The following is a 23,611-nucleotide window of genomic DNA, read 5'->3' as shown; positions in this document are numbered from 1 at the left end:
AAAGTCCTTGACTTAAATTTAATTTCATACTTTTATTTCTCAATCCTTTAGAGGTTTTGAAATTCTACTAGGCATTCATAGTATTTTTGAGCAAGATGCAATCTATCAACTCATTTTATTTGATTTGTTATCTTGTTTGTAAGTGATTTTCTATAACTTTTTTTGTGTGAAATTATAATGATTAAACCGATAATACTTCGGCTGACAGATAAAGTAGTATCACGAGAGAAGAGTGAATAAGACTTCCATGGAACTCTTGGTTCTTGGTATATCAACCTCGTCATTCTCATCTTATTTTGAGAAATGACTTGAGTTTCAGATGATTCTTTGAAAACTTAAATATCATCATGGAAGAATCATTCTTGAAATAAAGCACCCATTGCTAAGAAGGAATATCAAAACACAAGCCAAACTAGAGTATAAGTAATATGATATCACTAGATATATACATCCTAACGATTAGGGTGGCTAACAAAAACAGGTGAAATCGACTCATTTATGTACCCAGAGAAACCATCTTAGAAAAATGTGAGAGAGTGCCTCTCATTCCAACTCCTTGTGATAATCTCCTTAACGATCACTGCCATCACTAACTTAAAGCACATTGACGTAATTTGTGAACTTCTTTCCCCGAGGAAAGATTTCGAGTCATCAACGAGAAGAACGTGAGTCAAGTCATAAGTGATTCTAAACAGTTTGTTGTAGCTGCCTCGATTTTGTTCTTTATCCTCTACACTTAAATGCTGAAGCACCAAATCATCTCAGGTACTAACCAATTCATTTGTTTCCGTTTGGTCACATCAAACTTCACTAGAGCTTTTATGGCTTGGAAAACATATTGCCAACAGCAAAGTTATAGTTTTTTCCTCCTATTTCAATCTGACTGCAACCAATTTCTTTTTGCAAGCCTAATTCCTTCATCTTGTCCCTCACCTGTCTAACAGAGTCCCAGTCCCCATATCTAGCAAAAAAATTGGATACTAAAACATAGATTTCTGCTCTCTTTGGTTCCAATTCCAGTAACTTGTTAGCGCATTTCATCCCAAGATTTGACTGGGCGTGAACTATACATGAATTGAGCAACGAACACCAAATTTGAGAATCTGGCTGCATAGGCATCTCAGCCATGAGATTTAGGGCATCATCAAACTGTCCAGCACGAGCCAGCATGTCAATCACACATGCATAATGCTCCAATTCAGGTTTGAGACCATGCAATGTCTGCATCTCTTTAACATATTGCCGACCTTCTTCAATGAGCCCTGCATGGTTACATGCCATTAAAATAGAGACATATGTCAAGCTGGCTGGGATGAAGCCCGATTTCTGCATTTCCTGAAATAGCTCGATGGCCTCCATTCCAAGTCCATGAACTGCATATCCAGTAATCATAGCTGTCCATGATGCTATATCTTTGAGTGGAATATAGTCAAAAACATACTTGGACATTCCTAAGAATCCAGATTTTGCATACATGTCTATGATTGAGCAATGGACAAAACTATCCTCTATAAGGTTGGATTTCAGTGCAAAGCAATGAACTTCTTTCCCCAGCCTGACAGCAGACAATGTTGAACAAGCCCCTAAAACACTTGTCACAGAAATTTCATCAGGTTGAAATCTATGAGATACCATATCACGAAGCAGACAAAAGGCTTTATCTGGTAGTGCATTCTGCAAATAACCAGCTATCATTACGTTCCAGGATACCACATTTTTATCTTCTATCCTGTCAAACAGACGTTGTGCTAGCTCTGGTTTTCCACAAGTCATGTAGAATGAAACTAGGGAAACTAGTGTAGACATATCTGTTTCTAGACTATTTCTAAGTACAAAACCGTGAACTAGTGTACCACAATGTAGCAGTTTTAAGTGGGAACAAGCAAACAGAAGGCTACCAATAGTGAACCAGTCAGGACGCAAGCCAGACTTCATCATTTTAGAGGACAGAGTCAAAGCCTTAGATGGATCCTCATTCTGAGCATAGCCTCTTATCAGTGCATTCCAAGAGCTTACTGTCTTGTTCGCCACTCCGTGGAATACAAGCTCCGCATATCTGAGCAATCCACAGTTCGCATAGGCAGCTATAAAAGCATTTGTTAACAACTCATGGTATTCAAGACCATTTCTAAGCGAGTAGCCATGCAGTTCTTTCACTATCAACTGCTCTGACTCCTCTAGGCAAACGGACAAAACATTCAGTAGAGTAACCTCATTCGCCTTCATGTACTCCTCAGTACTTTGCATCCTTCTCATAAGATGAAATGTTCCTCTATCATCTCCTTCTCTTGAATAACCCCCGATAATGGAGTTCCAAGAGACCGCACTTTTGCTCTCATTTTTCTCAAACAGAATTTGTGCATCAGAAAGGTATCCAACTTTGCAATACATATCCACTAAAGAATTATTCACTGTTAACTCGTCAGATAATCCTAGCTTTACAGCTAAATCATGAATAATCTTCCCAAATTCCACTTCTTCTGCTGCTGCACAAATTGGCAGCATAATAACCATGGTAGTCGTGTCTGGAACAAGAACTTCATCCCCTGTAAATATATTTCTGAAAAGATCAAAACTTTGTTCAATATATCCATTCGCTGAGAACACAGAAATCATGGAGTTCCACGAAACCAGATTCCTCTCAGGCATATACTCAAACACTTTCATAGCTTCCTCAGCAAGACCAAACTTCCCATACATGGAAATTAACGCATTGCTTACAAAGACATCGCCAACCAAACCCATCTTTGATGCCATCCCATGAATAGCTTTCCCCATACCCACATCAAGAACCCCTCCACAAGCCTTGATAACCAAAGGAAAGGTAAAATTGTCTGGCTTTTCCTGGGTTGAAGTCATCAACTCAATAAACAAACAAATAACAGCAACCCAAAGTTCATTCTTTGTGTACCCACTCATAAGAACATTCCATTGGTACAGTTTCTTGCTTCGTAATTGATGGAAAACAGAGCGAGAATCAGAAGGATACCCACACATGGAGTACATCGTGATGAGCCGCGTACAGAGTATAACGTCATCTTTCGATCGGGTCAACGAAGTAACCATTTCATGGACTTTACGACCCGTTTCAATGTCCTTCTGTTTACCACATGCTTGTAAGAGTACGCCTAAGGCCTCGGATTTTTCCGACGAGTGGTAGAAGGCGTTTTCGAGGTATTCTTGAAATGTACGGAAAACTTCCGACAAACTTTTGGTTTCGCATAGTTGCGTGATCTCTTCGGATAGCGTTAATGGGTTCTTGAGCTGATTCTTCAAAGTTGATTTTGCAGTTATAGAATCTTCCTCAGGTGTTGGGGTGCAAATTGAACCTGCCGATTTTGAAACGGAGGTAGTTGCAAACGAGCGTAATTTGTTGGGTCTTGGACTAACTTTGACGGTTTGAAATTGGGGCTGGTGGCGGCAGCATGAGTTCGACGCAGGCGACGGCGCAGCCGTGGGGAAGCTCGCCAGCGTGAACATTAAACATACATAGCAAAGCTACCTACGGATACCCGCGGCGAAGAAGTATATGGTGGTGGCCTTTAGATCCCTTATCCTATTTTGAATTTAATTTTGCAAACGTCAATCTCAAAGTGAAATAGTGCGTCGTATTTAGCTTTTATAAAATTATTCTCAAGTTTTATGTCATTGTTTGTTGTCAAAAAAAAACATCATATATTTGAACGCTTTTAAAATATTTTTTTCTTCGTTCAATTTATTCAACCTTGTAGCTATTTTGTTGCAAATGAACAAGTAACATTTTCCTGCACACCGACCGAATTAATTTTGTCTTGTAGCAAGTGCATTTCACATGCTATTTTAAGGCATTTTGCAATGCCTTTCTATTCAATGGGCTAACTAGTACGGCTAGTTTTCGTGGTGCCTTCTATGATTTTATTTCACTGTATTTAACAAGAAATCATGTGCAAGTATCAATGGATTTTTCGGGAGACTCGTCTAACCTTTATATCGATTTTCATATTCATTTTTATTGCTATTGATGAATTTTACTTGACTAGAATTTTTTTTTTTAAATTATCATTTTTGTCCTTGTAAGATAAAATAACATTGCCTTTTCACTTTACTGGTGGGATTATTATATTAAATTCAACAAACATTAAAAAAAAAAACTCCACGCTTCATGTTAAACTGTGCTTTTTGAACCATTAAAGAATATCCCACCGAGAGGCCAACCAACTTGGACTGAATATTTTTTAGTTATAATAAATATAAATACAAAAAGAGATGAATCACATCCACTTTTAGTTTTAAGGAGTGTACACTGTTGATACAATTAATAACCGAAAAGCAAAGAAAAATAAACTAAAATTTTATAAAACACGAGAGAGATGATATATATTTGTTAACATCGTAATTAAAGGTAAGAAATAACAAGAAAACCACTAGCTCATAGTTTTAACTATACAATCTTATTAACCCAAAGTAAACCTTCCTCATTATTATAAAAAAAAAAAAAAAAACTATGACCACGATTCGTTTCTCTTCCCTTCCAAATAAGAAAAATTTAGAGGAAGGATTGAGTAGAGCGAGAGTGTATTAGTAATGGTTGCATATAGCTATAGCAAGCAAGGAGAATAGATAGACGCCCCAAGAGCAACCTTTGAGAAACAGAGAAAAGGGCATTGTCATGAAATGGTAGAAAGCTGTAGTCGCAAATAAAATACCTGCCCGCTCTAGCAATTCAGATTCAGCTGGGTAATTGCTCTTTATAAATCTTCCCACGAAGAGTAAAGTGAAAGCAAGTAAAATAGCAAATGACAACAACTGGAAACACAAAGGAAGCGAATCATGATCACGGCTCCCGTTTCCAACCTGTACAAAATTAAGAGTTATCTCAACCCCTGATGTTAAACAGAATGCCATGAATAGCATCGACTTATCGATATTATTGGTTTCAGCAGCAGCAGCAACTACAGGGCTACTCTCTTCCACATCCAGCTGTAGCTCAGCTGGTTGTGTCACCGTGTTAACAGTTTCAAGGGATAAACCTACAGTAGTAGTAGGGGAGTTGGGTGACACTCCTGTAGTACTACTTCTCTCTCTAAACCAAAATACATACTTTTTGACAAAGTTTGGGAACTCCATTGGCTAGATGTGGTTCACAAATGGATGGGGCTTATTATTTATAGAGAAATCCAGTCAGCACTGAAGCAGCAAAGGTACAAATCCAACTTCCCCAGAGAAACTCCGGTCAACAAAACTCCAAAAATGATGGCGTGGCCATCATCGATGTATTACAACATAATTTATTAGCCGCTTAGCTGTTGTATAGGACAAACTACTGGGCTGATAAAACAATGCTTCCCTTCCGTATCAAATACATTCGTTATTTAGCTAATTGCGTAAAGAAATACAGTATATGTCATCATAGTTAACAATGTCAAAAAGAATGAAACCTTTTTTTTTCCAAGAATCAAAAAAAATTGATGCGAATATGATGATCTTAAGCTACAATGTAATGGTGGCAGACACTCAATTTATTACTTTTAACTATGGAGTAAAAAAGTAGTCATTACATGTATGAACAACTTCTGATAATACATTACATGTTTATCTTTTATCTTACTCTCTATTTTTTTTTATATTTGGAGAATAAAATAGACTTTTTTTTTTTATATTTGGAGAATAAAATAGAAAAGATTATTTTTTTATTATTTATATTATATATAATTTGTAACTAACACCATGTAAGTGTAAAATTAGGTCTTAAACCTAACTCACACCTCAAAAGCTAAGGTAGCTAACATCTGATCCTACTCTAATACCATGTGAAATTAGGTCTTAGGCCTAACTCACACTCCAAACATCTCATTAACCACCGATGTGGACTTTTGCCATTCTTCAACGGTAAAACCATTAATTAAATCAAACACAATTTAATTCCTAAAACGTTTTTTAACTTTTCTTTATAGTTTTTTTTTAACGTCCAATGCCCAAGTATAGAGACGCTTAGAACCTAGTGACTGTTGAGACTGAAATCTGGAACCTAGCGAGATATTCCAAATGAATATCTGCAGCCTGTCTTCTTGTGCGTATTGTTGAGCTCACAAGCTAACAACTGTGACATAAGCCCTATTTTTCAATTCTTCTTCTTCTCTCAAGTTTAGTTTAGTGGTCAATACTACCACAATCTAAACTGCTATGCACCCTCCAGTCTAGGGTTATCGCAAGCAATAACTCTGATTCACAAATTTCAATCTTTAAATTAAAAAGAAACTCATTAATAATCATCTTTTTCCCCTTTTAACCTTCAAAGAGCTGAATACTAGATGATAAACCACACCCACTTCCTTTTATTACAATGTTTGATCAACTTGTGTGCATCTTGACAACCAACCAATTCCTACTGCCTCTTACTAGTATAGCAGCAATTAACTCTACTCGGCAAATCTTAGTGGAGGAGAGAAGGATTCAAATAAACTGAACTCCAATTAAACAAAAAACTCTCTTACTGTCTAAGAAGTGATTTAACAAGGATAAAGTAAGTTGTACTCCCAATTCAACCAAATACTATCGCTTATCTTCCGTCTCTCCTTCCTCACGATTCATAAGAAACTGCATTTTAAAGTCAAGGATCTGGATTGAAGTCACAATGTGATATGAGCACATTAACCATGTGACTTCCGGATATGGTGTGCAGACTTCATTAGCCTGAAGTAATATCAGGTGGAGAAAGCAACCGCAATTGATTACCCATATTCTTCTGCGAAATGAACTGATGAAGCTATAGCTATATACCTGTTCTAAATATCAAACTACCTCTCCTATATTTTCCTCTAATAACCATATACCATGACCAAAAGAATACATGAAAGTTATCTACACCACACTCCTTGAAAGCAGTTGACAACTACTGAAAACACATAACATGAGGATAGTTCTCTTTCGTCATGTTATGAAAGCTTTCTAGTTTCTCTTAATCCATATAGGCGTAGTGGAGTGATAAGTGTTCCTTCATTCTCAACCAAAGGTCTCGGGTACCGAGCCCTCGATAAAGAGTCACCTTTTATAAGGAGCAATTTATCACCCAATGTGGAGCTCCAGGACGCGAATTCGGATTTGGTTGGGCCCCGAAGAACGCCAGGTGGGAATCCTAAAAAAATTAAAACCGTGCTCTACCTCTATGCACAAAGCTTGAGCCTTGAAGCAACAATAGTTCTACTGCATTTACAAAAAGAAAGGAGTTGGAGAAACAGATAATGAGAATGTTCCACTTCTAAATTGTAAATCTGTATTTTTTACATGGCCGTTGTCACAATGGATCTATCTGTTCAAACAGAATGACTCATACGGAAGTGCAAAGTGGAATTGTTTCGAAGTTACAGTAGTTGTATATAACAGAATGTCATGATACTAATTCGTGTAGTACCTCCATACCCTTGTTGAGAACCACCCATCCTGAATTAAAATCAGCAAGAGCTCATATATACCACCCTGCAACCACTGTAACTTAATTTAATTACTCAAATAATTTTTACAAGTATTGGTAGTGCCAAATATATTTTTAGCACTATCAACTTTAAGGAAGTAAGGAAATTCAATCTTTTGTTTACCACCTATCTATTTGTTTCACTTACTCACCGACCCAAGATTTGAAACAAAAACATATCGGAAGTTCTATACTGAAAACAAGGAAAGGAAGTAAGTACCTGATTTTTTGCTTTTGTCCTTAAGTAGACATACCGAATTCTGCATCCTCAACAAAATGTAAGATCCTTGTATGAACGTTGTGCTTGAGCAAATAACAAAATGAGATATTTCTGATACAACAGCAGCAGACAGCCTTTGACTTAGAAGGAACTGAGGCAATCTTTTATCAACAAAAACAGGGGATTGGTATAAGCAGCTGCTCCTAATTTCTCAAACATGACGCCGTCCATACGGGCTTGGATCCCATCAGATGATGCCACATCATTTAGCAACTCTTTTAAAGTTCTATCTGCTCCGGCCAAAGAGCTTCCTATGCCGCTTAAAACTTCTGGTAAGGACGTGGATGGCCTTGACAGCTCAACAACAGAAACCTGCAGTTTTAACAATTTATTAGGAAGACCGAGAAAGTTATCTCCTCTACAAATCCCTTCAAAAAATATAGAGACTGAGATGAACATACAAACAAAAAAAAGGAGGAACTAACCCGATATATTGTTTCAACGGTATTTTTCTTATCAAATCAAACTTTATCGCCTCTGACTACTTTTTCAGTAACCAATGATAGAAAGCAGCTTCCAAGATTTGTTAGGTATTATTACCACTAAACTAGTTGGGCATCAAACATCATCAATTCATCATGCATTTCATTTTTCTGAACAGAAGACCCTGGGATGAGTACCATAATGGTTCACATCTGACTATGAAGACAAAAACTATTATTCAGATTTCCAAAATGTGGCACAAAAACAAAGCTAAATCTGCTGTTTGACCACAGCACATACTGAAGTATCTTGCAGGTAAAGTCGTGAGTGGTCCATTCTCAACTTCTTCTTTTTTGATAATTCGTAAAAAAGGAAGTTGAGAGAAGACTATTTCTATGATGTAATTTTCTCAGGAATTCTCCTTTGACTACATATCTCACTTCATGTTATCTCAAAAGTTGTGGCAACTTCCTCATCTTTCTACTTTTTTATTGATGACAGATGCAGCTGAGATTTTCTATAACTTGGTTTTGGCAGGAAAATTCACCAGCTCTCTTAGAAGATCAAGAGATTCGGATCCTTAGGTTCCCAACAGAGCTCCAAAATTTCACTAGAATGACAGTTGACAAAGATCCAATGCATAAACTGATATACAGACTTGAAAATCATGCTTCAGGCTGCAGAGCACTACAATCTATGTGCTCAGACTGAAATGGCTGTTTTAACAGCAAAAATAGATTTACTTATGACACACCTGTCTATCCTGAGGTATATTGGCCTTCTGTTTTGCAATTGCTACAGCACGAGAGAGACCACCGACAGCATCAACTAGACCTCGTGAAAGAGCATCCTTTCCAGTCCAAACTCTCCCTTGTGCAACCTCCTCCATTTTATCCACCTAAATGGAGTGCTTGGTATTTTCAATCAACTGATAAATAAAGTAACGACTGCTTTCTTCTAAGCTGTCTTCTTTACCAAGTATCATACCGTCATTGATCTTGAAAGGGCAGCCTTGTCTCGGAATTGGGTATATGCATGCTGTGCAGATTTGGCAAACAGTTCTGCTTCCTCAGGCCTACAGATGAAGTTCTATCTTAGAAAATACTAAATCAAAAGACAATCTAAAATCCAAGATTTGGATTTTCATTTGTAGGCTTAAAACAACTAAACTCGAAAGCCACAAAGCGAGAACCAACTGGATGCATTAGTAGAAGTGGAAAAGTTCTGATTTTGGTGTTAGGCATAAGAAGTTATGCTAGTCTCTAAGATCAAAATTCAGCTTGTTATAAAGAGCAGTAACAACAGAAGGATGTAACATAAAATTCATGATAGAAGTTTATGTTCTTATAATGGGGTTCAAGCCTTCTAGGTGTAACATGTATAACCCAAGGAAGACGAAAAAAGTTCACCTGAATGGTCGTTGTTCAGCCGCAGTAAGCTCTGCATATCTTCCCCTTGATATTGTCTCCTTATTGAAGCCAATTTTTTCATATAATTTTCCCAAGTTGAATTTCCCTGTTGTAATTTTTAAACATTGAATCTGATTTAGAAGTTTGCTTGGGCATACATGTGAAATAGCATAGCTAGCTCATAAGGTCAATTCCAACTTTGAAGACCTCATTACAAGTAAATTTTGTGAAGATTAAGGACCAAAACAACTAAATGTAAGGGGCATGCAGCGGCAGAATAGAGGACTTCCAGGCAGTGCAGAAAGGAACAGAAAACCCAGAGGAACCAAGAAACGGATAAACTGCAACTATAAAGGATTGACACTCGTATTAAAGCAAATACATGAACCAACATAAATATGGAGTAAACCAAAGAGTTGCCTCTCCCACAAACCAAAATCTTAAAGAGTTCATCAAGATACCAGATCAACTCAATCACCCTATTTGCAGGAAGACAGAAAGGCATACACTCTTACACACACACCAAAGAGAGTTGTCATCCCAATTTTACAGATATCAGTCCAAGCTCTTCGGATCTAGAACTGTGAAGACAAATCTGGTTCAAAAAAAAAAATCTGAGAATGACGTGTTAAGATGAAATTGGCGGCATCAGGAAGTGGGTGGGTGAATGGCAACGTTGGGAGTAGGGAAAGGTCCTAGTGAAGAGATACAAACAAGGAATCAACCTCTGAGCTACCTTTTTCTAATTATATAACCTACCTGTAAGAAACAGTTAGTCCTCTGTCTTAAATTGTTAGTCATATTTTTGTTTTTATTTTTGACATGACATGTTATCTTGTGAAACAGTTCTTCAATTCCCACATCAGGCTAATTACATGGACAAAGCATTAATATAGCCTCTTCCTGAAATGATTATATCATTCGATAGTTGGAATTACCTCCTAATACCTTCTTCAGTTCCAGAGCTTGAGACAAATTCTGTTATTCCATTCAATATAGAACTATCTAGTTACACTTCAATATATTTTGAGCTGGTACTAAGTGGATCTAAATATGGTATACATTGAGAAGGACTGACTATTTGGAAAATTAGAAGAATCTTGCACCCTCATGATACAGTTCTATGGCATAACCTGAAGTGTGTAAAATAAATATCAGTACAATCAGCCTTACAAAGAGCACCAAAACTGATACAAGAGCATATAGTTGAAGCATGTGTTCTGAATTTTTGTACTTGGGAGTGATACCTTATTGAATGGCACTCAAAAGGAGAACATTTTGATTAATTCTCAGGTGAAGATAGTATAGGATTTTGGAATCAGATAAGATTCATTTATGCAAGGGATCATTGACCACATTATGGATCCCAGTAAAGCAAGCACAAAGTTTTCAAAAAATTTATACCACACAAGGAAAAACACCTGCCATTCAAGATACAAATGTTTTTTCCTTAAAATCTTCCTTTGAAAGATAGGAAATTGTGGATAGTTCAACTGGTGGTCTAACATGAGTAGAAACCTTCGCCAATTTGGAGATAACAAACAAATCTGATCAATTGATTTCCAATCCACACTTCTGCACTTTATAAAATGTATCCTCAGCCCACACGTGAAACATTTAACTTTTTTCTTTTTGTTCTTTTGCTAAAATAAAATTTTATCCCGAAACCCTCAGACGAAAAAAAGCAATCCGACCAACTAATGATGAATAATCCAATAAAAATTGAATTGTGAAGCCAAAGAGATATGGACGATGAAAGAAGCATCAATTACACACAACCAATTGAGTTCTACAATTTTTCTTCTAAAACAACTAGGATTAATGGAGTTCCTGAAGAGCACAGGTCATTCCTGAAAAGCAAGGTGATGCTTTCATGTGGTTGAGAGCTGTTTCTAATTCTTAAAAATGGATGGTAAATTTAAACTACATTTCAGTTCCTGAATTATGTTTGGGTTCAAGTTATACAAACGTATCTCTTTATCAGGTACAAACTTTTGGGAGCTGATATATCTGTGCAGAAGTCATCTTGCTAGTGCAAAAATACAAGAACTAAAGCACAGTACACCACATATATGAAACATAAGGTTCTTTGGAAAATGATTCCAGATCTGAAATTAGCACCTTAATTGGGTACCACTCAACCACAGTTTATAGAAGACAAAAATTCGTTGTAGTATTTAGATTTACCTGTCACCACACCTATTGAGCCTGTCAATGTAAGGTTCTCTGCCACAATAGCTTGTGCAGCCATTGCCATATAATATCCTCCACTGGCTGCCACATCAGCCATAGATGCTATAACAGGTTTAGATTCTGCCAGCAATCTAATTTCTCTCCACATTCTGTAGTAAAAAGCATCCTAATAAATCAACATAGAATTTGGTCCGAAAAATAAAAATAATGTTTGTCAGAGTCTACACTACAGAAGCTTTTACATGTGGAAAATAGATTGACTGCTTTGAAGACAGGAAAACATCACGTTCCTATTTTACAAGCTGATTTAACTAAAGTATCATGGGAGCACACAAACAGCAGATAAGTTAAGATTTCCATTGTACAAGACAATCAATTAAAACAGTTAGGATCTTATGTTAATAGTTTACCTAAAAAATAGTTAGGACTCTATATATCTGAAAGAAGAGATATAAATGCAACAATCATACAAGTTACAGAGAGAAAATTTAGACGGCAAAGTGACTCCTTACATAGTGCATAAAAAGGAAAGATCCATAACATAACAGGACTTACAAATCAGAAGCAAGAGCGTCTCCTCCAGGGCTATCAATTCGAAGGACGACAGCTTTAAACCTTTTCGACTCTGCACAACATAGAGACACACATGAAAAACAATATAAAGAAGAAAATTGGCAACCAAAAGGAATAACCTAAAAGCACGGAGACCACCTAAACCTATCAAAAGCTTTTTCCTCCTTTCATTTTTAAAATCTACACACAGAAGCATCCAAATCTGCTGTGATTTGAGAGTTCACCAATGAATAGTCCCCTCCTCTCAAACAGGAGAGAGAAAGGGATGAGACGAATATGGGAAATCTTGCACCCTAATATCTCTAATGAAACAGCACATGCACGAGTCTTATTGAACTGTTCACTGACTCCCATTAGTTACCTGAAAAATTTACATACTGTTCTTCTAGCATAACTTATGTAGCTTATAGCCAGTTCATGCATTAGACGGCAAAAATAAACCTGCAACTACCACTAACCAAACTGGCCTTCCCATCTCTAAGTTTTACTATTAAGTCTGAAAAAGAAGAAAAATTGAATATGAAGTGTAGCACTTTGCTTATTCAATCAAATCTCTAGCAACATAACAGTGACAAATTCCTCACAAGAGTCTTTCTCCTTCATACTAAGCAAAAGCCTATCAACAATACAAGTCTTTCCACAATATGAGTTGGAAACAAAGCCAAAGAGAACAAAGCAAGAAAGAAAGTATCCAGAACTGCGCAGAGCAGATAATGCCTTGTGTCTGCGAAGTGTCTTTCTGAGACTAAAAAACTTGGTATTCACGATATATGGCTAATCAGGATTTGTAATGACCTGTTTTCACATATTTTGACAGCTTGACAAAGTGCACATATAAGGACACTTCATACCTCGTACACTACGAATTTTTTCAATCAACTTCTCTGCTATTATTCCTGAACTAGATGAACTAAATGGACCGCGTGTGCGACTAATACTTCCGGAGGCTCGAATGACAGCTATCTGGTCTTTATAACCTGTTAGACCGAGAGTCCATCTCCTAACTTTTGAATACTTCCTGTATCAGAATATAATAATCACAAAATGTTAAAAGTTCCAAAGGGAAAATAGTGCATAACAGCTGAGACAAAGAATATGTGGAGAGACAATACTAGAATACATGACAATTGATAGTTGGCAAAATCTCAAAATCGAACTGATACAAGTTATTACACTTTCCTTTAGCCGCCTGGGATGTTTTTTCCGTAAAATTACATAAAATATATTATTTTAAAGTATTGATGTTCTCTGAAAATTCCAGGGCCATTAATTAGTCCAAGCATAAGAAAGAAGTGTCATGAAAAGCAATGTACATAATAATTGTACAAAACTATTGCTGCAAAATAAAAAAAATAAACCCTGAGAAAAATTATCCAGGTGACTTGAAATTCAAAAAGACAAGACCTGTAATCAACTTCAGGGAGATTTTCATCCTTGGAAATTCCCAAACGCTCTTTCAACATTGACATTACCTGAGGATATGCATAAATTAGTGATTCCTTGATAACCATGGGAGAAAAGGTGTTAAGTTCTTATGTCAAGTTCAAGAAATAATTTAAGCATTTTTATGGCGGAAGTCATAAAATCCAGATGGCCAGATACACAAATGAAACAAACTATTTAAGCTTAATACATACAAGATAATCCAGAGATTAACAGTGCATGCCAATCTTGTTTTCAAGGCAAAGATACTAGTATACAACTTAGTTGCTCTCGATATAATCACATAAGGACCTGCAATACAGATGTCTGACAAATACTGACTGTCTAATCATTAAAAGGATCTTTTAACTTCAGCTGATTTCCAAGATTTCATCCATAAACTAAAATCAAGATAAGAGAAAAGGTGAAAACACTGGATACAAAGGGTATATCATCATAAGGCTGTAAGAGGGTGCATAGATTGTGATAACCTGTGCAGCTATCACTTTCTTATATATAGAGTTCGCTATATCCCACACTTTCATCGTTCCCAGTAACAGTTCAGGAAACCTAATTTGGCAAGGTTCCAATTTGGACGTTGTTTTTTTGAACATTTTAATCTAGATTTGCAACACTTGGGAACTAGATAAAACATATTATATACTCCCTTCATCCCAATTTATGTGGCACCATTTGACTAGGCTCGGAGTTTAAGAAATTAGATACTTGTGTGATTGTCAATCATCTCATTAAGTTAAATTGTTTCTAAATATAAAAAATGTGACATTATTTTTGGGATAGATTAAAAAGGAAAGGGTGTCACATAAATTGGTACAGGGGGAGTACAAATTTTTATAGACAAAAAAATCCAAAAAATATATCTAAAAATTGTGGTCAAAGAAAAAGATCTTTGACTACATAACAAAAATAATAGTGTCATATAATCAACATTCCATGAACAAAAGAATAATATCATACATACAAATGCAAAATTCTTCATTTAAATTCTAATAAAGAGAAAGAGGTAAAATCATCCTAGAACTCAAACAGAATGGTCACATGAAATGGCACATACAAGTAGTTGTCTACATCCTTTTCCTTTATGATTTTTAAGAATTGATTTTCCCTGGAAAAGAAGTAAATCCATTACCAATCCTAATTCATTTGAAAAGTAACCCCTCCCCTCCCTCACACCAGAAAAAAAAAAGAATTCACCTAATAAATCAGTTGAACTTACAAATAATCAAAGAACTGTTTCTCAAGTAATACCTCAAGATACCTAGCAACTTACTATACCTCATCATCGTACTTTATGTCTGTTATCCAGCTTTCTTCCTTTAGCCTTTCAACTTGGTAGACTCCATCATTAACGAACTGCTCAATGTCTTCTATTTTCTTCCCTGAGTAAGAAAACAGATCATGAAAATCCCCACTGGACTTCAAATCTCCAGTATGAAGTTCAAATCTGAAGTCACCTTTAGTAAGAGCAACTTTTTCAAGCCAATTTCCATATATATTATCAAGTAATGCAGTTAGCATCTCCCGATTTTCATCAGATATACTTTTACGCATTAGTTGATCTCCAGCACTTTTATATTTACCAATTCTTTGCACTTGTGGCTCAATTCCAACTTTCTCAAAGACACCTGCAGAGCAATAAATTTGCTGCAGCTAAGGGCTGATCATAAGCAATTGAGATCACATATGCTCTGGAACTAGCTATATACAATTAAGAAGCATTGTTCAACAATTTCAGGCTGCATTCACGCATACTCTGAAACCCTAGTAACACTGGCTAGCAAATTCCAGCAACTTCAAATTTAAATAGGTTTTGCTTTTTGCACTTTCACTTAAATTGATGAAAAATAACCATTACTGCAATGATGACCAACTCAATATTCCAAAGAGGTAATTAATCCATACATTCAAGAACGAACAGAACTTAGCACATCTGATATTTAAGAGGAACTTATCTCTCCAAAAAATATTTTGTTTCAGCTGGGAGGCTAAAGAACTAACCTCCCAAAAATGATGCTTGAACTGTTAAACCATACAACGCAAAGTAAGCACTTGGAGGGACATAAAGCTCTTGACAAGCGCAGCCAATGTAGTACTCCTTTTCACCACAAGCAGGTGCATAGCCAACTATGAATTTACCTGAAAAATGACAAAGATTAACGCTCTTCTTTACTTTTATATTTCCCAATTCTAGATTTTAAAACAAAATGGATCTCATATGGCACTCCTTAAACATAAGAAGCTTAATTAATCCAAGTAACTTTCAGTCTATACAACATATACTCATTTGAAACTTAGATTTGTTGTGTGATTAGATACCTCAGCTGCAACTGCAAAGGAAAATACCATAACATGATGATCCATAATAGAGAGATGGCCTCATAATCCAAGACATGATAAGGTAGTGACATTGATCATTTTATTTAGCATTTTACAATGAGAAGGTAAGGAAGATAATTTTTTTTAGCATTGCGTAATATTTTCTCCTAGTGTCTTTAAAGTTTAGGTTTCTTATAAGATGGTTTTTTAGTCTAATATTCATCTTAACTGAGATATTGCATTATCCCAGTCTCATGACTTAGGAGGTCCTGAAATAGGCGCATACTCCAAGATGCTCGACATACTTGAAGACTTATCACACATGTTGTGTGAGATGTATAGAAAGGGCCAAAAAATTGTCATTCATATGCATTTAAGAATTGGGACTAGTTGGCACAGGATAAGATGGGGAATCAGGACTACTAGACACATGGTTAGTTTTCCATTAAATCATACAGGAATGGGAAGGGTGTAATTTTATTGTTCCTCAAAGAAATGAGCCAAAACAGAAAGGAGTACTAGATTCTAGTATGTTGATCTTGCATAGTTCTGACAGCATCCAGATTAAACAACTCCCAAGGACCTTAAAATTCCCTTCACCTCTCAAATTAGTTCATGACAGTTTTCGGCATTGATCTCAAATACTCATTTATCTTATTTAAATATCCTCATCATATAGGGCTAAGAATATGATCTCCCCTCCAGTCCCTCAGGCTAAAAGTTCCCAAAGTACAAAAAGGCTTATATATAAGGATACTTTTCATCTATTCACTACGTCCTTGTTTTTCCAAATCCTTCATGGATCAAAATATCTTTCTTCCCTGGTTCAAATTCAACCCTACAAGCTTTATGCAGACAGACATAACCAAATGTCATCCTTTTCCTCTTTCCAAAGTATGATACTTATAATCAAGTGACAAGCCCATGAACCTTTTCGGATCTCACCATTTCATAAAAGTACAAAGACGAATTCTTGCCTGATTTCCTGAAGTCCAGTATATGCCTCCGAATTTCTTCAACTTTGCCCCAGCCACAACCTAAAGGTTCAATGTGGAGATAAACACCAGAGATTCGAGGATCATAAGCGGCCTTCATGAGGTTCTCACAAATTTGAGGTAGGGATAATCCTGAAGAGAAACGGCTCTGTAACTGATCAGATATCTGAGAGGACAAAAAACAGTGCAAGAGTTCAATTACCTCAACTAAACAGAGAAGAAATATCTGAACAAGAATTAGCAAATTAAAAGTATTATGTGCCGATAAATGTGTAACTTCCCATTCTCTGCCTCTCTATTTAGCTACACTTAGTAATTTGATCATAATTTTACCCTTTTAATGATCAGATGCAAAACCAGAGGACAAGGAAGGAGCAGAAGAAGATTTGGAAGACCATCCTTCTTTGCATTATGTAGACTGTTTGGTTGGAAAGGAAGCAAGGGAAATGTTGTAATACTTAACAATAGATGCATTCAGAACTTAAGATTTTGGTTAATGCTGATTTTTCACTTCATTAGGGGTCGTTTAGTAGAGTGCATTAGCAAAAATAATATTTGCAACTTGCATTAGCTTTAAATATTAGTAGTCCCTTTTTTGAATTTTTAACCAAACTAAGTCATTATATAAAACAATTTACCAAAGTAATACATTTTTCTAAAATTTTACAAAACTAGTATAAACGTATTTCATGGTAACGTTTTAGGGTATATTTTATTTTTTAAAAACTAACAGCATTAGGTTGATATACGTCACTGTAAGTAACGTTTTACTTTTAAAACGTTATTTTCAGTAACGTTTTACTCCTAAAACGTTACTGTGAGTAACGTTTTAGGAGTAAAACGTTAATGTGAGTAACATATATCAATCTGACGCCATCAACTTTTAAAAAATAAAATATATGCTAAAACGTTACTGTGGAATACGTTTATACTAGTTTTGTAAAATTTTAGAAAAACATATTATTTTGGTAAATGACTTTATATAATGGCTTAGTTTGGTTAAAACCTCCCCTTTTTTGGTACACTTTTTCTAGGTATAAGTAATGTAAAGGGATTTAATACATGCATTAGCATGGTTAAAGACTCAATTACCCTCAAAAGCCACTTGTACATCTTTTCCACCACAATTGTAGAAGATATATTATAGGGAAAAGGGTCTGATATACTCTTCAACTTTGTCATTTAGAGCTGATATAGCCCTTGTTATGAAAGTGGCTCATATATACCCCTACTTGTAAACAAATGGCTCACATATACCCTTTTTCTCTAACGGAAATGAAAAAAAAAATTAATCTAAATTTTTATTATTTTTTCTAAAAAATATAATCTCATATGAGTAAATTTAATCCTCGTCAAACATATTTTTTTTTGTCTTTTTTTTGTTTCAATGACTAATTTATAATCATTATTTTGATAATCAAATTTATTTATGTTTCACTAATATTCTTGTAAAACTTATTGCAAATGACCAAATTTTTTCTTCGAATACGAAATTAAATTACAATACACACAAAAAAAATAGTTAATTTTTTTTTCTTTAAACTAAGGAATGAAAGAAAAAAACAAAATAAAAATAAGAAACTCAAATAATTATAATAAAAGAAGTCAAAAAAAATATGAAAAAAATTAAATATACCTTTAACTTTGATAGAAGAATCATATATAACCCTAAATAATTTTTTTTTAAAAATTACAAGTAATAAATATAAATTTAAAACTAATTTTTTAACTTCCGTTAAATAAAGGGTATATGTGAGCCATTTTGTAACGGCAAGGGTAATGTGAGCCGTTTGTAGAACGGTAGAGGCATATATGAGCCACTTTTATAACGAGGGGTATATCAGCTCTAAATGACAAAGTTGAGGGGTATATCAGACCATTTTCCCTATATTATAAATAAATATTTTTATACAATGCATATTATTTTTAATACACCAAACCAAACAATGAATAGGAAAAAATACATGCATAACTAACGCGAGCATAACTAATACAAACATTACTAATACACTCTATTGAGCAATATTTTTATACACTCTACCAAACGACCCCTTTCAGATATAAAAGGATCCATGGCCAGCTTTTCTGCATTTTGTATCTGCACCGTAATATTCTAGTACTATGTTTCAACAATAAATACCTAGTGTAGCTCCATTAGGTGGAGTTTGGGGAGTTTAGGATGTACGTAGACCTTACCCCTAACTTATGTAGGTAGAGAGGTTGTTTCGAAGACCCCAGCCAAATACAAGAACATACCAAATGAAAGAAATAAAACATGTTTAGTACTATGCTTCATCACAAAAACTACCTTACCAAAATAATGATCAGATGCACCAGAATTAAAGTTAATGACACTCTTCGTTCTAAAGCATGTATATACTTGCATATTGCAAATTCAATTGGATAACAAATACTGCAGCTCATCATTAACTCTGTGATGCATTGGACAAAGGTTGTCACAGGCACGAGTTATAATTCTATTCGAAAAAAATCACTACACTATTTTTATACACATAGGAACTCGCAGGAATTCGACATTGCTAACATGATTACTAAAATTTTCGATCTATATTTAAATATCAAATAGCTCTCAGTACTGACCTCATTGCGCAATTTCATGGTGAGAACACTTCCCTTGCGGACTCGCTCCCAAGGAAGCGTAAAGAGCATTCTAAACTTCACAACTAAGCTCTTCCAAACACCATACTCCTCAAATTCGAATTCCCCGGTTGGATACTGATCTTCTTTCGCAATATCATCGGCTTTGATTTCAGCAACAGGCTCATCCTTAGTCGATGATACGTCCTCATCCTTAGTGTCACCTTTGGAAGACGGTGATACGTCCTCATTCTTAGTGTCGAAGGCTGAAACGGAGAAATTTCGATGAATATGGGAAGGGTTATCGATAGAGCGAAGGGTGAGGAGAGGAGTAGTGTAGAGGGAGAAAAAGAGGGAATTTGAGTGCAGAGAAATGGGGAAAACGGTGGGAGAAGAGTGAATTGCAGAAGAAGAAGAAGAAGACTTGGAGAGACTGGAAGCGACTGTGAGTTTGTGAATGGAGGTCAGACGAGGTGTGGATAAAAGCTTCGCCATTCTCTCTTACACTATTTTTCTGCTCTTTTGGACTCCGTCGGGATGATATGGAGAAATCAGACTTCCCCAGTATTTGAACGCGGTTCCCTAAGCGCCACGTAGTCCTGAATTTTAAATTCTTTGCACAAGAGGGTTTGCAGATTTTTTGAACCAATATCTCTGATACTCCCTCAAATATTCTTTATTCACTCAAAAATTCATCCACTTTTAATTTTTTTTTCAAATATCTCCTCTTTTCTTTATTCAAAAAGTCACTTGACTTTAAATTAACTCAAAAGTTATTCAACATTCTATTTATTCCTAAAAAAAAATACTTAATTATTCAGTGTTTATTCGAAAAAATACGCAATTTATTTAATTAATATTTTTTATGTATAAATTATATTTATTTGAATCATTTAATGACCCGTCCATTTAAACAGACCCATTAATAATACAATGTTTGCCAATTTTATTTTACCTCATTCTTCTAGCAAGGGGATTTTCTTGGGTACACTAATCTCTTCAATTGATTCAGTACACATTTAATTTAAATATATTTATCAATTTTAAAATCTAATGGTCCATATTTATTTAAATAAAGTAACCTTTAAACCATAATTATATGAACTCTAGTTAGTAATTCTTTCTCTTCAATCTTTTCTTGTTCTTTTTACGGGAAACAACATTCCTATCTATAAAGGATTTCTTCATTAAGAAAATTCAATTGTACAAATTTAAACTACGAAATTTATTTTTTTGTACTTTTTTCACCATTATCAAAAAAAGAATTATTATTTTTTACTATTATCAACCGAAGATTACTTTTTACCCTTCTAAAGCACTTTAGTAAAAGCATATAACAAGATCCAAATATATGCATTTAGGTTATGAAATTATACAAATCCAAATAAGAAGATTGCATTGAATTCGTTTGATGGTTTAGTGACTTAATGAGAAAAAATGGATTATTGAATGACTTTGAGTTAGAAATTCAAAGTTTATGATTTTCAAAGAAAATAGTGGATAGTTAAGTAATTTTTTGAAAAGAAATAGTGAATAGTTAAATGACTTTTGAATTAAAATTTAAAGTTGAGTGACTTTATGAATGAAGAATACAGAATTAAGTAACCGTATGAGATATTATTTAGTTTTTTTTTAAAAAAAACTTACCAATTTGAAATAAGCTTAATTTGAAATTGAAGTTTTATTCGAAGTACTTTTATTTGAATCTCAATGACTAAACATGAAAGAACCATGATTTATGAAAGTATCAAATTTCTACATTCTCGTAATCTAGCCGAATGAGAAAATCATAATTTATAAATGGAAGTGTCAAAATATTTTAAGACATGCCACATAAATGGCATATCTCTAGCTAGTATTATTATATAAATACATAATTGTAACTATATGTTGTTTTAAAGTTTTAAGATTTATATAGTTTTACGTAATCCTTTGATCTAATAAAATGGAGTAGCTACTTAATTCTTTAATATAGTCTTTTCCACATTTACAATTATACGATTCATGATTGCCAATCATTCACGTTTGGTTTCATAAAGGCACAAACGGGATGATGTATGAATTCGATCGGTTTTATTAGATTTCATGGAATCATAGAATCTATGCAACTCTACTTGGAGAGAAAATCAGTGGAAGATAGAAGAAGAGGAAAAAATATTATGGATTAATTACACATCCTATTTATAGAAATCACACATTTGAAACAATAATTGGTTATAACTAACTAACAATCAGTCTCACCTCTTTCTTTGACAGATTGCTAATTACTGCCATAACTACTTTTTGTACACTTTAATCATGTGATTCCAATAGATCTAAAGATTTCACTCATACAACAGAAGTGTTAAGAGTTTCAATACACAAAGAAACCAAATAGGCAGCTGTTCACCTGAACTCTTGATATGAAGATACTTTTTAACTTTTTTTTCTTGGAACATGGTTAACCAGAAATTACGTACTATGGTGGCGATTTCTCATCCACCGATGGGTAAAGGAGTAGAAACTACCCTCAGCTTCAAAAAATGAATTCCTCCAATTTTAACATAAAAAACAAGGCAGTGAGTGTACAATAGAACAACTATATATTATTTGTGAATAAAGCTTGTACGCATCCATCCATCAGACATGGCACTACAAACAGGACGAAATCGTTAATCCTCCATAGACATGGCTCAATCGTTCGATCTAGATCAAGTGATAAGATTTCAACTCACGAAGAAAGCTAAACTCGATAAATGGTCATTAAATAGATATCTCCAAATAATTCATTTACTTTTCTGAATAATAAGGTTATTTCAAACCATGGCCAAAGAAAGCTTAATATCTAATGCAATTGGTCAGGTCAATGACACTCAAGTAGATATCTCCAAACTGATTGTGTACTTGAAATATCGAAACAATGTCTTACAAGTCAGATCAACCACGAATGAGGCAGAAATTAGCTCAATTAACATATATGAATATTAGTAACTTACTCCAATTTATGCATTAACCATCTTGAAGTAGAAGTAGAACTCATCTGGATTTTCGAAATGCTGCTTTTTCCTTAAGTTTCTGTAAATCAAATAAAAGATATCATAGTACATTTATCTTATCTATAAAATGTAAACGATAGTGAGGACAGGAATAATTGACTAATTGCAAAACATAATCAATGACACTGACGTAGCTAGAAAATTCACGAAAAGTGTTCAAATTAAAGCCAAAATGAGTAATTGCATAACACAACTTACATTCAACGAGGTCTTAACTCTGATCTCTTCTTTATATAAATATAAATAAATATTTATCAAATAACTTGTATAATAAGAAAAGATGTAGCGTTTTAAAAATAGCACACTAATATTACTAGCTACTATGATATTTTTAAAAATGAAGGCATACTCCTTTGGGACCTCTTAGACTTTGACATCTTTTATTCCCTTCATATTTAATTTATCTCCTAATTATCCTCGTATATTTAGCTAGCTTGGAAGCTTTCACCCCCTAAACGATTTCAACACAAAAATATGTGATGCACTAGTTATCACGTGAATATTTTTTGTCCCCTTCATATCTCTAAAATTATAATATATATTTTTGGCTTTTTGAGTCTATTAATCCTGTCGGATAATTTTTTAAGGCCAAATTTATAAAAAAAATCATGGAACAAATTGCTGCACCCAAAGAAAAAAACAAGTAAGAAGAAATACATATACTATATGGAACAAATAAACCATATATTGTATATAATTATGTGATAACTCTAGCTGCTCGGAAGAAACTTTATTAATTTTTTTTTATCCGTATTCCATACCCCTTCACCGCAACGTTGTTACACTCTTGGATTTTCCCTTTATCGGAAAATAACAATATTTATACATGATTAAATTTATTTTTTTTAAATATATAAAGTATACGCATATTTTTGTGTTTACTTTGATTCTGTCAT

The 23,611-nt window shown here is 34.6% G+C and overlaps 2 protein-coding genes across 7 annotated transcripts; both read right to left on the bottom strand.

Moving 5' to 3' along the window:
• Nucleotides 1–359: 359 nt before the first annotated feature.
• On the bottom strand, nucleotides 360–4,313 carry LOC101244762 (pentatricopeptide repeat-containing protein). The gene has a single exon (XM_010320592.4). The coding sequence runs from the start codon at nucleotides 3,478–3,480 to the stop codon at nucleotides 820–822; it is 2,661 nt and encodes an 886-aa protein (XP_010318894.1). The 5' UTR covers nucleotides 3,481–4,313; the 3' UTR covers nucleotides 360–819.
• Nucleotides 4,314–4,717: 404 nt separating this feature from the next.
• Nucleotides 4,718–23,112, bottom strand: LOC101265322 (serine protease SPPA, chloroplastic). Of its 6 annotated transcripts, none has more exons than XM_069295298.1 (16): nucleotides 22,914–23,112; nucleotides 19,684–22,734; nucleotides 17,065–17,248; nucleotides 15,770–15,907; nucleotides 15,226–15,396; nucleotides 15,047–15,150; nucleotides 13,733–13,800; nucleotides 13,180–13,346; nucleotides 12,311–12,380; nucleotides 11,750–11,904; nucleotides 9,563–9,668; nucleotides 9,141–9,228; nucleotides 8,908–9,051; nucleotides 7,671–8,042; nucleotides 7,391–7,464; nucleotides 4,718–4,833 (listed from the first exon to the last, which is right to left on the bottom strand). In XM_069295298.1, exons 2-14 carry the CDS (start codon nucleotides 20,173–20,175, stop codon nucleotides 7,812–7,814), a joined length of 2,118 nt encoding a protein of 705 aa, XP_069151399.1. In that variant the 5' UTR covers nucleotides 20,176–22,734; nucleotides 22,914–23,112; the 3' UTR covers nucleotides 4,718–4,833; nucleotides 7,391–7,464; nucleotides 7,671–7,811. The 6 variants fall into 6 exon arrangements, with proteins under 6 accessions (XP_069151399.1, XP_019068603.1, XP_069151400.1 ...); XM_019213058.3 differs by lacking the exon at nucleotides 4,718–4,833 and adding an exon at nucleotides 6,122–7,182; XM_069295299.1 differs by lacking the exon at nucleotides 4,718–4,833 and having other exon boundaries at nucleotides 7,219–7,464; nucleotides 8,156–9,051.
• Nucleotides 23,113–23,611: the final 499 nt, after the last annotated feature.

This window comes from Solanum lycopersicum, chromosome 3 (assembly GCF_036512215.1).
Source record: "Solanum lycopersicum chromosome 3, SLM_r2.1".
NCBI lineage: Eukaryota > Viridiplantae > Streptophyta > Magnoliopsida > Solanales > Solanaceae > Solanum > Solanum lycopersicum.
Note: the sequence above shows the minus strand (reverse complement) of the source record. Positions and strands in the feature narration are given on the sequence as shown.